We start from the raw sequence: 12,005 nt of genomic DNA, 5'->3' as shown, positions 1-12,005 counted from the left end.
TGGGACACTTACCATTTTGGCTTCTGAGTGCACTGGAAGGCCTGATGGCGAGATGGACCCGCTGCTGTTGATGGGTGGCCCAGGAATACCGGGAATGTTGGGCACCATGGACATGGGCCGAGCCAGCTAACAGGGAGAAACCAACACGGGGGTTTTGGAAGCTGAGGTGCTACTTTCGCCAGCGCTTCCCGCGAAGCAGCTCTAGAATAATTCCCCGACCAAGCACATTTATAAGTCTTGACAACCGCTCTGCATTTAACTGCTGCCATCAGTCACGTCTGCTGCCACCGAAGGCCAGCAGCCACCCCTCTGGCGGCCACAGCGACTGCTTAAGAAGAGCCCAGCCATAGCAACCAATTCCTCGGGAGGGGAAGAAGGGCAGCCCTAAAGACTTCATCCTTTCCCTCCCTCCCAGAAGGCTTTTCCCACCAGCACAGGAGGAGAGGGCGGATGCAAGACCTTCTCCTGGGTTCTCTGCCCAGCTCTATCGCAGAGCTCTGGCAACACCAAGGGTAAGTTAGAGCATCCCCTTCTAGAAAACAGATATTTGTTCTCCCTCGCCGAAGAGGGAAAGCCAAAATTCGCACTGGCTTTTGTAAGCCACTCCGGCACAAAACACAAGCGCAAACCGTACTTTAAAACAAGCAGGGAGGTAGGAAGACGTTTCTGTGCCCACTAGCTACACCGAGTTGCCCGTGTGTTTGCCTACTTGGACATCAACGTTCCTGCTACCCGAGGCAGAAGGTTTTGGCTGCCACTCACCCAAAACCCAAAAGACATGCCCCGCAGGACAGACGGGAGTCAGGCTGCCTGGGCAGGAGCTGAAGCGCTCAGATGTAAAAGCCACCCACCGGGCAAATCTGCTCGCGCATCCCGTACCGCGGAAAATGCCCCGCGTGCAAAAGCACAAGCCGCAATGCTAATATTCAAGCAGCTCTTTAGCATGCTGGCGAGGTTAGGGTGGCTTTCCTGGCCTGCAAAGACCAACATGTTCTCTGCAAGCTCGAACGGTTTCAATTGAAGCACGCTGTTCCAAATGGAAGCAGCTAATCAGGGATCCTACAGTTCCCAGCCCTGGATCAATGGCATGAGCCATCTGTCCAGGCAAGGCTTTGTTTTTTTCCAGACTTATTGCCCTCTAGTGTGATCGATGTGTTATTACTACCTTGCCAGAGCTGGCCCCCCTCTTCCTCCTATTCCAGTCTTATCTAGCGCAGAGCGGGGAGACGCGCTTGAATTTTTACGAAATGGAAGTGTCGCCATAGAGTTGGCAGGGGAAAACGCCGTCCCCTCCTCTGCCCCGCGGAGCTGTGTTGGACGTTTCTCTTACCGATATAACAGAAGGCATCTGTACAGGAGGGCCTGGAAGGACAGGCATGGTCTGTCCATTTGCAAGCTGCACGACAAGTGGAAGGGAACCTGTGGGAGACCTGGAGAAACAATTCAAATTCGCACGGATTATTTCAAGTTTAAGCTCTCCCAGCAGCCCCGTGAGCGGATTATTTCAAGTTTCTGCTGGCCCGGCAGCCCCGTGAGCTCAAGGGCAGGAGCGCGAGTTAACTGCGGTTAGTGAATTTGGGCCAATTTTCGCGTTTCTGGAGCAGAGTGAGTACTTTGACCATGTGCTGAATTGGCTGGTGTAACGCCTAGACGAGCACGCGTGAAGGTAACGACCTCCGGCGCGCTCGCCGCACGCCAGCTCGCGGACCGTTTCGCAGCGAGAGGCGGCAGGCGCTGCCGAACAGGCGCACACGCCACCACCTCCCATTTCGGATCGTCGCAAGCTCTCCCCTGCGCTACCGTCCCTCTGGCTGCGACCCTCCAGGCTCAGCGCCGCCCAGGAGAGCTCAGGAAAAGCAGAGCTGATCCGCTCCAGCCGAACTGGGAGGAAGGAAACCTTCCCGGTTCGCGACAGCGCAGCAGGAAGCCGAACGGAGGCAGAGAAGAGCTGGGAGAAGAGCAGAGCTGCTGGGAGGCTGCCGCTGGGGGAGTCGAGATAAAAACCTGCTGCTGCCTCCTCTGCCGAGCCTGGAGAAAGGCACAGAGGAGGCTCTGCCGTCTGGGATCCTCGGAGGCGCGCTGGCACGGAGTCACGGCAGGGTGGGGAGACGCAGGGAACGCAGGTCGGAGGGGGAAGTTTGCAGCGCCGATAACTCAGGCTGCAATTTTTAAGGCCGCCCGGGGAAGGCGAACGTTCGACTCGCTTTCGTTTCTACCGGGCATCCCAAATCCTCCGGGCTGCTTTGAAAATCCCAGCCTAACCAGCCGAGCCGCAGGGAGCTCGCAGCCTCCCGACAGTCCCGCCACTTCCACCGCGGCCCTAAAACACAGGGACCCTCGAGCAAACTGCAACCCGACCTCTCCGCCCGCTGCGCTCGGCTCTCGGGCCCCAGGAGGGATCCAGCGCCGTGGGCTGCGAAGAGCCCACAAAACCGTATTAAAGGCTCCCTTCCTCCAGGTCTGATCTTCTCCTTCCTCCGAGGGAGAGGGAGACGGTTCCGAGGTGCTACGCTCCGGGTTACCGAAAGGAACGCGACGCCCTTGCGAAGCCCCGGCGCAATCACTTAACCCCTTAACGCCTCAAGACAGGATTTAACGCTTTCCGTCAGGAAGCCTGGATTGATGGTGCCAGAGGGTCATAGCAAAAACACGCGCAAAAATATGAACTGACAACCCCCAAATAAATGGCCTGGTTAATGCAAGGAGCCAGCCTCAAACAAGGGCAATTAGAAAGAGGTCGGGACCACGGCAAAAACGAAGCATCCTGACACCAAAGAATAGAAATGGGCTAAATATACGTCTCCTGAGGGCTCATTGTAATGTGTTTCCTGCATCCTTCCGACTCCTTCCTTTTATGTGCAGGCCTGCAGCTACCTAGCAGCGTAGCAGGCTCATAACCACCGCACCGAGCGCTCCCGAGTCCCCGATGCAGACTGTTAAAGGGGCAAAAAGGAGCAGGTCATCAGATCCGCTCAAACAAACAGCTCCCGAGGCAGACGCTGACCCTGAAGGAGGCCAGCAGGTTGGAGAAGAGGTCACACTTCAGAGGCAGCAGCTGTCTGAGCGAATCCCAAAGCCATTAAAGATGCAGACAATTTCCTACCGCCGGCTTCTCGCAGCCCTCTCCTCCGCAGCAGGCGGCAGAAGCGACTCAGTCCCCAATCAGGCTGCGCTCCCATCGCACAGAGCGAGCGTCTCGGCGGCGTGTTTGGGGATTAAGCTTAATTTCTCCCCGCGGCGAGTTCCGCCTCGTTTCGTTACCCTACAACAATTAGTTCCTGCTTTTCCGCGCTTACGCCCCATCCGGCTTTTCCAGCCTGCGCTGCAACGAGGCCCTCATGCCCAAGCAGCCGCAGCGGGAACGGCGGCACCTCAGCCATTCCGGCAATCGAGTTAACTTATTTAGGTACCTAATTAGCGCCCGGGAACCCTGACAATTCGGGAATAAAAACCTCAGCGTGCGTCTCCCTCTTCCGTCCTTACCCAAGCTGTCTGTTGGCAGGCGGCGCCTGGGTGATGACGGAGGTCGGGGAAGGCAGCGTTGGGTGAAGCGGGTCGTAACCTAAGTGCAGCGGCAGCGAGCCGGGACGCACGATGGTCGGAGTAGGCGTCGAAATGATTACGGGCTTTGAGGCGATCTCCTAAACACAGGCAAAAGGATACACGCAGTCATCAGCCTAATAATCATCTGGTTTTCTCCTTCTGATGGCTTAAAAGCAATTTAGGAAAAATTCAGGCACCGTGAAATAGAAACTGAGGCACAGAGGGGTGAGACTTAGCCCAAAGTCGCGCTGATTTGATGTCAGTGCTGGGTACGGGGCAGGACACAGCAATTCCGGCAGCCCCTGGGAAATGATCCCCCTCTCCGAATTACCGCTCCGGCCCCAGCTAACGTTTCTACGGTGGGAAGTTATTCAGACGGAGCCCGTGTCACCTAGACTGATGTGCTCGGAATCACGGAGCCAGGCTCCGAGAAGGTGCTTTCCTCGGTGCTTTACACTTCCACCCTGCCGGAGGAGCGTCCGCAGCCTCACCCCAGGGTAAAGAGCACGGCTTGCTTCATTCGCCAAATCCACGCGGATATTTAAGGGCAGCAAATGTGTATTTGAGGAGCTGGGGAAGGAACCAGCTTTTCTCTTTCTTTGTCAAATAAGACGGCAACCTCGCAAGCTCACATCAGGCCTCGGTGCGCAAGCGGAGAAGAAACTTTGTGCTTTCCCCCGGCGAAGGGGAGACCGGCAGCTCCGCAGGGCGCCGGCCCGGAGACCTACCTTCTCCTTGTTTTGGGGGGACTGCGGGTTAGAGCCAGGGCTGTCCGGAGGCGAAGAGTCCACCTCAACTGGCTCTTCCTCCTTGATTTTGATGTCTGGGGTTGAAGGCAGCGACATGTCCAGGGCTCCGGCGCTCTGCGGGAAAACCAGCCACGGATCGGAGCGACCGTTAGGCTTTGCGAAACATTCGGCCGTTCCCAGAGGAAGAGCCCCGGCTCTGAGCTCTTGCCAGATTATTATTATTTATTTGGACTCGAGCAGCATCGGGGAGCCCGAGGCAGGGAGCGGTGCCTCACCGCTCCGAAGAGCCGGAGGCCGAGCGGAGACGGTCTCTGCCCCAGATGGCACCATTTTGTGGTTTCGCAGTAACACACACACACAATTCTTTCCATTGGCCTTTTTTTTTTCCGGAAAAGGGCTCTGCTGAGGAGAGCAGGTAACTAAGCCAAATGCCTGCTCGCAGAAGAGCTGCAAAGCAGTGTATAAATCAGCCCCAATTATTTTATCGCCCGATTATCAAAAGCAAACGAGGAGCCGGGCAAGTTGTTAGATATCTAGGAGCCCCCCGTTAAAAGCAGACCCGACCGTATGCCTGAACCTGGCAACTTGCCACCACCCGGGGCTCCCGCGATGCCACGTGCCCCAGTTTGACCAGTTCATGACTTGCTGGTTGCCCCCGGCGGGCAGGGCGAGCTGGGCAGCGCGAGGGGCCGAGCCGGTGGCAAGGCACCTTCGGAAGTCCAGGAGATGCTCAAGCGGAGGCTCCAGCATCGTGCAAGAAGGTTTGGGGAGCCCTTGGGGCTGATAACCCCCCCTCCCCGGCTGGCGATGGGAGGAGGGCAGGGGGACAGCGCGGAGGGGAATCGGCTCAGCGGCCACCTCCGTCCTCTGCGGAGCAGAAGACCCCAGGGAAGATGGTGTCCGCGAGCGAGGGAGAAGCAAGCAAGCGAGTGAGGCTACGCCGGCAGGAGGCCGCGTTAAATCGGGCTGGAACGGACCTCGCAAATCACCCTCCCTCCAGGCAGGGCGAGGGAGTGGGACGCTGCCTAAATCAGTGCTGACGACACCCGGGAAAAACCGGGCACCCGCGGATCCGCTTTTCGGCAGGGTGCGGCTCCAGCGCCGGCGCTTTGCCGGCGGCGGGGGCAGGAGCCGTTTACCTGCCCTCTTCGGCAGAGCCGTGGCGCCGGGAACGGCAAAGGAGACGGGATTAACAGGCAGGAAAGTTTCAAGCCGCTGCAAGCGCCTCCGGGGAAGCCCCCCGCCGCGCCTCTGCTTTTCATTAACGTGCCGCCGTCGAGACCACCCTCGGAAGCGGAGGGGAAAAAGGCGACGGCGGCAAAACGGGCAAACGTTCAAAGCATCTCGGCGACGCTGCGGGCAGCTCGGGCCGGCTCCGCCGAGCCACCTGGGCGGGCGCCGAGCGCGCGGGGCGATTTCCTAGGGATTGGGGGGAGGCGACGCTTTCCCTACGCCCGAAAGCCTGCCGCGCTCCGAGCCGCCGCGTTTGCCTGGCCGACGGCGGAAATATTTGGACTGCGGGCGTCCTAAAGGGGAAAGAAAGGGGGGAAAAAGAAAAGCAAAAGGGAAAAAAAAAAGCCGAACATCCGACGGCTCTTAGGCAGCGCAGGATACGGGTGGTCCCGCGTATAAAAACGACTGGCTAGACTGTGGGCTGCTCCACCGTTTCTGGGCAAAACCGCAAACCAAAAGCTAAGCCCGGCTTTAAAGAGGCCCGTTATTAGGGGAGCGGGCGAGAGGCAGCTTTCGGCTCCCATCCCGAATTCCTCCGCGCCCCGCGTCGGTGAAGATTTACGCGGCTCCGCTGCGGCAGTTTATTCCCGAGCAGCGCCGCTGACTGCGAGCGTATGTACGGACATATATCACCCGAGTAAATGTAGGTGGCAGCCTAAGAGCCCAACGCGCATCTGCTGCTCCTCGGATCCTGGAAGCGGGGCGGGATGGGGAAAGGGGGGGGGGGAAACGTCCTTAATTAGCTGCTATCTGACGAGCTCCCGTCGTCCTTCGGACCCCTGGGGCAGGCAGGGGCAGTCCGAATCGATCCTGCTCTTTGTTAGGAAGTGCCTCGTCCCTCCCTGCGGCCCCCCCTTGCTTTGCACGGGCTGCGACTGCTCCGGGGCTGCGGGCAGCCGCCGGGAGCTCGCTCCCACCCCCGGCTTTGCGGAGAGCGCGGGAGGAGCAGGCGGGAGGCGAAAGCTTTACGGATGACAAGCCCTAGGGAGGCTCTGGGGGAATTTTGCACCCCCCTGATGGCTCCTGAGTCTCCATCCTCTCCTGCATCTCCTTCCTGCGCTGCAAGGAATTGCGGGTGCCGCCTTTTCTCGCGTTGGAAGGGAAAAGCCGAAGGAAACCGCTAAAACCCGTGCGAACCGGGAGGGCCGGACTGCAGACCAGGCAGCCCAAGTCGCGCAGGTTGCAAAAACACAGTCCCACCTAAGCGTGTTAAACCCGAGAGCAGCCTCAGGCACCCTACGGCATATGCGTTTCATCGGAAGAGCGCGGCCCCTCCTCCAGCCCCCCTCCCCGATCCGCCAGCGGCTCAGTTTTACGGCGGCGGCGGTGGCCTTTGCCTCTTGCCTTTTTCTCGTCATCCTCGGCGGCTTTCTTGAACTCGTGCTCGAAGGAGCTGGCCAGCTCGTTGAAGAGTCCCACTTCTTCGCAGTTCTTCAAGAAGCGAGTCGGGGTCGGAGTCTGATCTGTTTGGGTTGCAATAGCGATTAGAAGTCAAAGAGAGGCTAGAAAATTCATTTTAACCACCTTAAGCCCTCTCCTGGGACTCCCGGCGTCCGTGGAAAAGCGTGGATGCTTTTCCACTGAGCGCGTGCGGCACGTTTGCAAAAAGCAATTCAGAAAGAGGAAAATAATCGCTTGGCGATTTTGTGTCTCCCATAAATAAATGCTAAAGAACCATTGCACTGCGGTGAGATTCCTGCCCGTGCGTCGCATCCTGCTCCGGCCCATCCCGCCCCAGCATTTCGGGAACAGTCGTGGCGAGGAAGCGAGACGGTGGGGTTTAATCCCGGGGGGTATCGTGGAAAGAGCAGCTCTTAAAAACACGCGGCGATCGGGGCGGCGGTGGTGGGGAAAACGGCCAAGTGGAGCAGCTCTCCGGCCAAGGCGGAATAGAGCCGGGGAAGAGCCGCTTCCCTCTCCGTTTCTCTCGTTGAGGGAACATTAATGCGCATCCGAGGACAGGCGGCTACGTGGGAGTGCTAATAATTACCACCGCTGTCCAAAGCTCGGTCCCTCCGGGGCCGGTTTTCCACCGTATTAACACGTCGAGTCATGATCTCCCTGGCCATCGCCCAGGCCGTAAAGCAGCGAGCGACCTCCCGGCTGCCGGAGAACCTCGTTCTCTCGCGCGACGTTGGGTCAGGAGGCCCCGTAGGAGCACGTCACGCCAAGAGGATCCATCCGGCAGAAAACGTCGTCGCGTTTGAAGCGCGAAAGGGGGGATCGCAGCCTCTCTCATCCCACCTTTTCTCACCCATCCCGCCGGGAAGGGCACCGACGCTTCCGCCCACGGCATCACCCTAGCGGGGCACGTTCCCGTTTCAGCAAGTCTCTCCGCTGCCGGCTCGGAGCAGGCAGAGAGAGGACGAGTCTTCACGGCTCTTTAGCTTAACCGTGGAGTTACGGCAAGGGACCTACGCCGAATCCTGCTCCTTAACCCAGGGAGCGATTCCCTGGGCTCAAGCACGGAACAGGGAGAGAAGAAGAAACCCCAGAGACGAAAGAGTGGCTTAAAAAAGGACATCAGGAATTTAGGGCAGTACATCCTCGCTCTCGCTGCTCAAAGCCCGCGTGTTTTTTAGCCCTCGCAACCCCCCCAGTGGCCTCCTCCGCCGTCGAGCTCTCAGCCAGCGCAAGCTCGTGTTAAACAAGCTGCTCTTGCGCCGACCGCAGCTAAATGGGTTTGGGAGGTTTTTTTCGCTTTGCGGTTTAGCCGCCCCGGAGGAGCATCCACCTCCGGGAGCAGCAAAGACGAGGCCTTTTAATCACGCGTCCCCGTTAGGGACCTTACCCGGAGGTTGGACCGCGCTCCGTTTCCGTACTCCCATCGCCGCTTGGCCAATTTACACCTGGGGTTTATCGAGCAAAAGCTAACGCTCAGCCTCTGCGTCCCGTTTAGGAACACGGAGAATGGAAGGAGGAACGATCTTTAGGAACCGGAGGCTTTTTTCAGCCCCTGCTCCAAATCCTTCGCCCATTAGCCCGATCCCGTATGAAATTATTTGCCCCTGGGAAGCCCGTTTCGTCCCCGGGAGATGCTTTCTGCCCTTCCGGCACGGGCTGCGCGAGCTCTCGGAAGAGCAACCCGAAGGTGCAGTTAACCGAAAGGCTTTAAGGAACAAATTGCATCGCTGTTTCCTAGCTCCCCACTGAATTTGGGCTGCAGACGGATCTCGAAAAAAGGTGCCGGACCTTTTTAACACCCGCTTCGTCACCGAAACGGCAGGACTGCAGCCTCCCCTTGCGAACTCGCAAGGCTTACGGAAGCATTTCCCCCTCGCTTCTCGTTCGCAGCGACGGCCCTTTCATCCAGCGGGAACGCAAACCTTTCAAGAAGCCCCAGCGAAAGGGGATTGACAAGGCAGGAGAATATCCGTAACCGGCAGCGATCCGCTGCCAGACGACAATATCCATTTTTTCTCCGAGCTTATAAAGGCCGCATTGACTGCGAGCTGCCCCAGCGCCTCGTTTGGGCTCCGCAAATGCACTCTCGGCAGTAGCCGGTGCACTCGGTGGCATTTTAATTTATTAACTGCTAGCCTAAAAGCTCGAGAAAATTGACACCTGGGCTGAGGGGAGGAAGCCGGGTTTGTCAGATTTTGTTCATCGTCCTCAAAGCGCATGCAGAAACGTGAGAGACCCTTTCGCCCGTAAATCTTCCAGCCTTAATAAAAAGGGTGAGAGCTAAAAAAGAAGGAGGGAGGGGGGGGAAAAAAAAAAAAGCAAGCCACAAAACCTGATACCACCATAAAAAAAGAAAAAAAATAGAAACTTGGAAGCCTCTGGCTTTCCTTTCCTCCTGATTAAATGCAGATCACAAGAGCTTTTTATGGGAGGTAGAGACGTTTTTCAGTGCATCTGGTCCCTGGTATTAATCTTGCAGTCATGCTATATTAATGTGCACCATTTTCCGAGCTGGCCTGGATCGAGCGCCACATACCTGCTATGATGACTGAGTCGGTTCGAGCGGGGCCGAATTTCAATGTCATCTCATGCTTGTGTTTATGAACCGCCAGGTGGTCCTCGTTTGTAAACCTCTGAAATGAAACAATTTAGAAAATCGTGAATAAATGCATTTTGCGTTTTACGGTACATCCTGCAGCCGGGTTCGGCGGCGGTGGGGGGGTGGAAAGAGCAACTGGAACGCGGTCGCTGCCGAGCGTTGAGCGAAACCAGAGCGGGACAGATTGGCGGGGAAGCGGGGTGCGAACACATTGCTCCCGCCGCAAAAGCCATTAGGAGGGTTTCCGGCGAGCGGGGACAAATATTTGCCATAATCGGGTTTTTTTGCAAGCGGCCGCCGAAGAGGGGAAATGCAAACCGCTGGGCGAAAAGCGCCGCTTTATCGCTCGCGGAGGGGCGAGTTATCCGCTGTCGGGGTCGGGCGGCATTTCGGGCGACGGAGCCGGCACCGGCTGCGGTTTGACGAAGCGGGACAGGCCGACGGCGCTCCGTAACGCCGCTCCGGAGAGCGGGATGGGTTTTCCGGCGCCGGCGGCGTAACGGGGGGCTCGATCTGCCCGCGCCAGCAAGCAGAGCAAGGGCTGGAGGCACCGGGGTGACATTAAAACGAGACAAAAAGGGGTTTCAGCGACCTCCCCGGGTGCTTTTCAGCAGCCGGCGCGAGGAGCCGGGCTGGAGGAAGGGATGGAGTTAAAGCAAATAATAATAAAAGAGCGGAGGATGGATTGCGCCTCTCCTAATAGACTGCGACAAACGGCGAGGCTGAGGGCATTTCGCGGGCCGTGCTGCAGGATTTTTATGCATGCGGCGCAGCCCCTTTCTTTTTTTTTTTTTCCCTCTCTTTCTTTTTTGTTTCTCGAAAGAGCCGCCGCAGCAGAGAATTTCCTTCCTTCCTTCCTCGCCGCTCTTCAAGCGGACGGACAAACCGACGCAGCCCAGGGCCGCCCGCGAATTAGCCGACGCGCGAGACCCGTCCCATCTATCCCCCCTCCACCACCACCACCACCACCACCCCGTCGGCTTCGGTGCGATATATCTCATGCAAAATTTGCATATATTTGCAAAAATACCAGGCGGGTCCGCAGCGCTTTTGAGAGGGCTCCGATTAAAAAAGAAAAAAAGGGGAAAAAAATCGATTTAGGAGCTTTTGCACTCGCGGGCTTGAAGCGCTTGCAGGCGTCGCGGCAGAGAGGGGTTTATCAGAGCCGCTCCCCACCTAAATATTAAAGACCGTTCCCCAAATTTTCCGGCTCTGCCTTGCACCAAGCAAAGAAACTGGGGAGATTTTTGGGCCGAGGTGCAAATAAGCCTCAAGCTGCTTTTATTCGGACCCGCAGCAACGGGGGGGTCGGAGCCAGGCGCAACGCCGGTGCCGTTCCCAGCTCCGCAGGCGCTGTGCAGCCCGGCTTCAGCAGCATGGGTCCCCCCAAACCTATTTTAAATCTTTTTTTTTGGTCCGTCCCAGCTTGGTTTTTTTTTTCCCCCTTTATTATTATTTTTTTTCTTTTTCCTAGGGCGCTTCTCCCGCTTTCGCCGCCCGTTACGGCTCTATTTAACATCTTTATGCGGCGGTGCCAGCGCCGCGGCTCTGCCTCTCCCCCCTCCCCGCGCGCGGGAACGCTCGCAGACGCTATATATCTTTCGGCACACATTTCCAAACGCCGAAACCTAGAGGCTGAGTCTGGCGCTTCGGCGCTAAATCATGTCATTTTGCACAGGGAGGAAAGGAGCAGAGGGAAAGGGGGGGGAAAGGGGGGGGAAAAGGAAAAAAAAAAAATCCAATGAGTTAAAGCCGCAGCGCCGGCTTTAATATTTAATCTCCTTCCATCAGCATCCGACACGGAGCGGTGTTATTTCAGCCCGCTGTTTCGCGGGGGCGAGGGGCGAAAGCAGGTTTTCAAGGGCGAACTCCCCCCCCCCACCGCGGCGGGCGGCGTTCCGGGTCGGGGCGAGCGCGGCGCCGCGTTCCTGCACCCCGGGGACGCCAAGGGCCTTTCGGAGAGAGCGGATTCGAGGCGTACGGAGGCCGCGGCCTTTACTCGACGGGCTCTGACGGCTCTGCGAATAAATGGGGTCATTTGAAAAGCCGCGTTTAGGAGGATACGGGACTTTCAGCCGGAGCAATGCGCCAGCTCCGTTAGGGAAGGAGCCAGAGGAGAAACGCGGGAGGCTGCAGCCTCGCTCGCTAGGCGAGAATAGGATTTTTTCCGTCCGTCTAATAAGCACCAACACGGAAAACAAGGGCTGGCGCCGGCTTTTTCCTCTCCGCTGCTTTTGTAAAGCCTCCGAGCGCCTTCGAATCGCGGCACAGGAACTCTGTGGCACGAGCCAGCACTCCGGAGCCAAGGGCGGATGGCAGCAGGGGCTCCGGCACGGCCGAAACGCCCGCCGAGAGCCTCGCTCCCCTCCGCTGCGGCTTCGGGAGAAAACCGAGAGCCGGCCGCGCTCGATGCGTGGGAATCGCACGGGAATCGTGCGGGAATCACTTTATCCCGCTGCAGTGGCTCCGGCAGCCGC

The 12,005-nt window shown here is 58.0% G+C and overlaps 1 protein-coding gene across 1 annotated transcript in view; it reads right to left on the bottom strand.

Moving 5' to 3' along the window:
- Positions 1 to 12,005, bottom strand: part of LOC106487718 (cyclic AMP-dependent transcription factor ATF-7) — a 51,565-nt gene that overhangs the window by 811 nt on the left and 38,749 nt on the right. Inside the window, exons 3-8 of the mRNA XM_067313932.1 lie at positions 9,466 to 9,562; positions 6,870 to 6,988; positions 4,272 to 4,406; positions 3,484 to 3,641; positions 1,331 to 1,430; positions 13 to 126 (exon numbers count right to left, since the gene is read on the bottom strand). Coding sequence (XP_067170033.1) covers positions 13 to 126; positions 1,331 to 1,430; positions 3,484 to 3,641; positions 4,272 to 4,406; positions 6,870 to 6,988; positions 9,466 to 9,562 — 723 coding nt within the window. The remainder of the gene's footprint in view (positions 1 to 12; positions 127 to 1,330; positions 1,431 to 3,483; positions 3,642 to 4,271; positions 4,407 to 6,869; positions 6,989 to 9,465; positions 9,563 to 12,005) is intronic.

Source organism: Apteryx mantelli, chromosome 33 (assembly GCF_036417845.1).
Source record: "Apteryx mantelli isolate bAptMan1 chromosome 33, bAptMan1.hap1, whole genome shotgun sequence".
NCBI classification, from domain to species: Eukaryota; Metazoa; Chordata; class Aves; order Apterygiformes; family Apterygidae; genus Apteryx; species Apteryx mantelli.
Note: the sequence above shows the minus strand (reverse complement) of the source record. Positions and strands in the feature narration are given on the sequence as shown.